The sequence below is a fragment of the Octopus bimaculoides genome, chromosome 14, assembly GCF_001194135.2.
Source record: "Octopus bimaculoides isolate UCB-OBI-ISO-001 chromosome 14, ASM119413v2, whole genome shotgun sequence".
Taxonomy (NCBI): domain Eukaryota; kingdom Metazoa; phylum Mollusca; class Cephalopoda; order Octopoda; family Octopodidae; genus Octopus; species Octopus bimaculoides.
In genome coordinates, this window is record NC_068994.1 from 60,561,576 (window position 1) to 60,565,353 (window position 3,778).

A 3,778-nucleotide genomic window follows, 5' to 3' on the forward strand; every position below is an offset into this window, starting at 1 on the left:
TATATATATATATATATAAAGTATATATATGGCGATCTTTCGATACCAGTCCGAAATATCGGCTTTTATATGTATGAAAACGTTTAATGTAATCTATTTAAAAAAATATTCAGTAATTCTGTCATCGCTAACACACGTGTGTGTGTGTGTGTGTACATGTGTGCCTTACTAACGAACTTCGAAGTCAGTCAAAAATTTATAATAGATATTAGACATAGCAGGCACACACACGAAATCGTTTATTCAATCAATGTTTCCTATATTATAAATGTTCTACATATCATTCAAAAATATTTTACACAGAGAAGCACCAGCAGTAAATATAAAAGTAGACACACCTCTATGTCGATTGTCTACTGAAAAATATAGAATATATTTACAATAACAGATATAGATGTAGGGACATCCATATATAACCATCGTTGTAGGTGAGGCTTGGAGTGAAAACACCGGGCAAATCACCATTGAACAATTATTAATTAGTGAATACATATTACTCAGAAAGGTGTGGAGCTAATTCGCGACGATTTATAAACATATCAAGTCAAATACACAAACACAATTTATACACACATCTAAACATGAAATCAACACATCTCTGTACGCATCTGCATCTATACATACATCTGTGTCACAATAATAAGATGGGTGCGTCCTATATTGTGACGAGTGTGTGTGTGCATGTATCTATGTATGGGCGGAGTTTAACTCCGCCATAGACATATGTGTGTGTGCGCGCGCGAAAAGAGGATGTGTGCGCGTGCGCGTATCATGTATCTTAGAGAGAGAGAAAAACAGTTGATAGTAATATAATTGCTGTTTTATAATTACACAGACATATAAGCATCCATATATCCAGTCCGCATCCCTCCCCGATCAGCATTTTCTACGCGTACGTGTTCACACACATTTTAGTCAATTGTGCTTTCAAACGAAATGCTAGAACATACATAGTAAGTGCGTATTTGAAATGTGTGTGTGTGTCACTTACCTTGGCCATGACGAGTCACCCTGGTAGCGGCTGGTCTCTCGGGTACGGGTGGCACGGGACGTGCTCGGGACTGGCTACGTTCTTCCATGGGTAACTCAATGCTACTAACTTTCTCCTTATCCGGGTAAGGGTCTTGAGACGGGGTCGACATGATGTAGATCCATTCAGGAAATAAAAGAAAACAGGCAACCACCTTAGTATAGTATATTAGTGTAGCTTATCCTTGTCCTCAGCATGTGCGTTGGTCGTGAAATGTGTGCGTGTGAGAGAGAGAAAGAGAGTGAATGTGTGCAAGCGAGTGAGAGCGAGACAGAATGTGTGTGTGTCAACAAGGAAATGTGTGGGAATCACAGGCTGAGGCTGTGTTGTAATATAAGATTTATGAACCGTCTGTGTGCGAGTGCATGGCAGAGAGTGTGAGAGAGTAACGGAGAAAGAGAAGAGTAGGAGGATTACTCTACTCAGTCAATGTGTGAGAGAGAGAAAGCAAAGCGGAGGGAAAAAGAAGAGAGTGAGGATGGAGAGGAAGAGTGAAAGAGTGTTAAGTAAACAACGAGAAGAAAGTAACTAAAAAAAGGATGGAGATAATAATGGGTGGGAGTACGAGATTTAAAGTAGATTAACGGGAAAAAAAAACGAAGAGGAAAGAATTAGTGAGATGGAGGAAAAAGATTTAGTGGAAGAGTTTAAAACTATGTCTAGTTGTTCAACCTCAGCTTAGTTTTGATTGAGTAAACCTATAATCAAAGTGTTCTAACCATGACCATCCTGCCTTTTTGTGTATCGTAATCTGCATTGTCCAATGTATTCTTCTTTTATGCTATATTAGGACGATTTAAATGCTATTTCTAGCAAGTCGAACGATCGCGATTAGGGTTTTCTCAGAGATTAAAGAATGCGATGGAGTAGTTTAGACTATTTCAAAAGGGAATAAGAAAAGACAAAATATGCATTCCGAGGGTGGGAAAAAGAAGGACATTGCCGAATTGATAAAAAGAAAAAAAAAGGAAGTGATAAAACTGTCGATAACAGCAGGGAATGGTAGAAGAAATGTTTACCCCTCACTTTTTACCATAGTAAAGATAGATTAGATAGATTACAGATAGGTAATTGAGGGTGAGACAGTATGAAATATTGGCAATAGTGAAATGGGGGAGCGAAGACTTGTCAGAACAAGCCTAAAAATTGAACTGAAATATTAAATGACATGTCTAGAGTATTGAAAAGATATGACGGAAACACACACAAAATGTGTGTTTAATAAACATACAAGGAAAAGAGCGGACTGAAATTTCAGATCAATTGTGGGATTACATTATGTATGTGTATAATCTTTGTCCGTCGTTGTTGACGATGATCAGGACATCAGATGGGAGAGATGAGGTACACATCAAGATGTGTGAGAGAGAGATAAGAGTGATATTGAAAGAGTTAAAAGAGAGATACAATCATAGTTTCGACAGTTATTTTGACAATTTTCTATCAAGAGTTATGTTTTCTTCCATGACATTACGACTCTCGTGACGGGAAGAGTTGTCAAAATATGATGGGACGAGTAAAAAAAAACAACATACTGAAAGAGAGAGAGAGAGATTATATGGCAAACTTTTCTTAATTCAAATTGCTTCATGTTGATATCAAAATAGTTGTTTTTAGATTCATCAGGTTTTGATGGACAGGTAGGTAAGTTTTCTTTTCGTCCCTCTTTCTGTCTTTCTATTCCATTTTAAAGCAGTTCACTCCTTTCTATCTCTCTCCTTCATTACCCTTCTAAGAGGCACTCGTTTGAAAAAATATATGCAAACAATCATATACATAAACACACATTTCTGCATATAAAAAAAAAAACAATATACTCCTTCACGTATACAGCCCTGACCTACTTTGATCATAACTTTGTTCAAACAAGGCTTACTTAGAGATATAAGTATATATTTTGAATCTCATATAGTTTGAAGTTCTAGTCTCTGAAAAGCACATCTGATTACAACATCCGAAGGATCCCGATTTCAACTTGATTGAATCTTATCCAGCCTCTATATGTTACCAGCCTATAGAAACATATGACAATGTGTCTTATTAAGGACAATCTTTCAAACGATCCTAACTGATTGATCGTAAACGACTACATTCTTTTATCTCCTTGGGGATCTTAAATGAAGAGAAGACACTTTCGATAATGCACTCCTATGTAGTCCCCTAAAAAAGATGGATGGTCACAGCTTGAATGCTTCTCGATCATATGTCATTTCAATTAGGGCTGATCTGGGGCCAAACAGCATTGAGTCTTTCTCTTCTCACTGACCACAAGCATGTCTTTCATAGTGCTTGATATCCTCAGCACCTAGCTTTCTTTTGCAACAACAAAACCCTAAACAATAGGCTAAAGTGTTCGCCTTTTTTTTTTTTTTACCTCTTTCATCCTTATGATTGCAAGTTTCTTTAGAGATTGATATGCCACAAAGACAATCTCTCACTTATATTCTTTTAAACATGGTTAAGGTTGGTATTGGAGTTAAGATGTAGTATGAGGTAGATTTAGCCATTTCTAAAGATGAGTGGCCAAACCCAAGTCTCCCTTCACTTATGCTTTCTTGCAGTGTTTGAATATTAAATGGAATATTCATCACTGGAATGTTTTCTGTCATAGGTGTGCTTTATCTGGATTGACATGGTGCTAAACATCAACCACTGTGTCATGACAATGAAGGAACCAATCCCTCTACAAATCACAGCTTGCTACCTTAGAAAGGGAGAGTCCCATTCTGCAATGTAATCCTAAATACA

The 3,778-nt window shown here is 37.1% G+C and overlaps 1 protein-coding gene across 8 annotated transcripts in view; it reads right to left on the minus strand.

Annotated features, from left to right (window-relative positions):
* Positions 1–2,468, minus strand: part of LOC106880199 (titin) — an 86,581-nt gene extending 84,113 nt beyond the window's left edge. For 2 of the 8 annotated variants that reach the window (XM_052972909.1, XM_052972907.1), the window contains exon 1: positions 992–2,461. In XM_052972909.1, coding sequence (XP_052828869.1) covers positions 992–1,142 — 151 coding nt within the window. In that variant the 5' untranslated portion in view covers positions 1,143–2,461. Of the gene's footprint in view, positions 1–991 lie in introns of all 8 variants that reach the window. The other 6 variants (XM_052972912.1, XM_052972911.1, XR_008265508.1 and 3 more) reach the window with 5 other exon arrangements.
* Between the last annotated feature and the right edge of the window lie 1,310 nt (positions 2,469–3,778).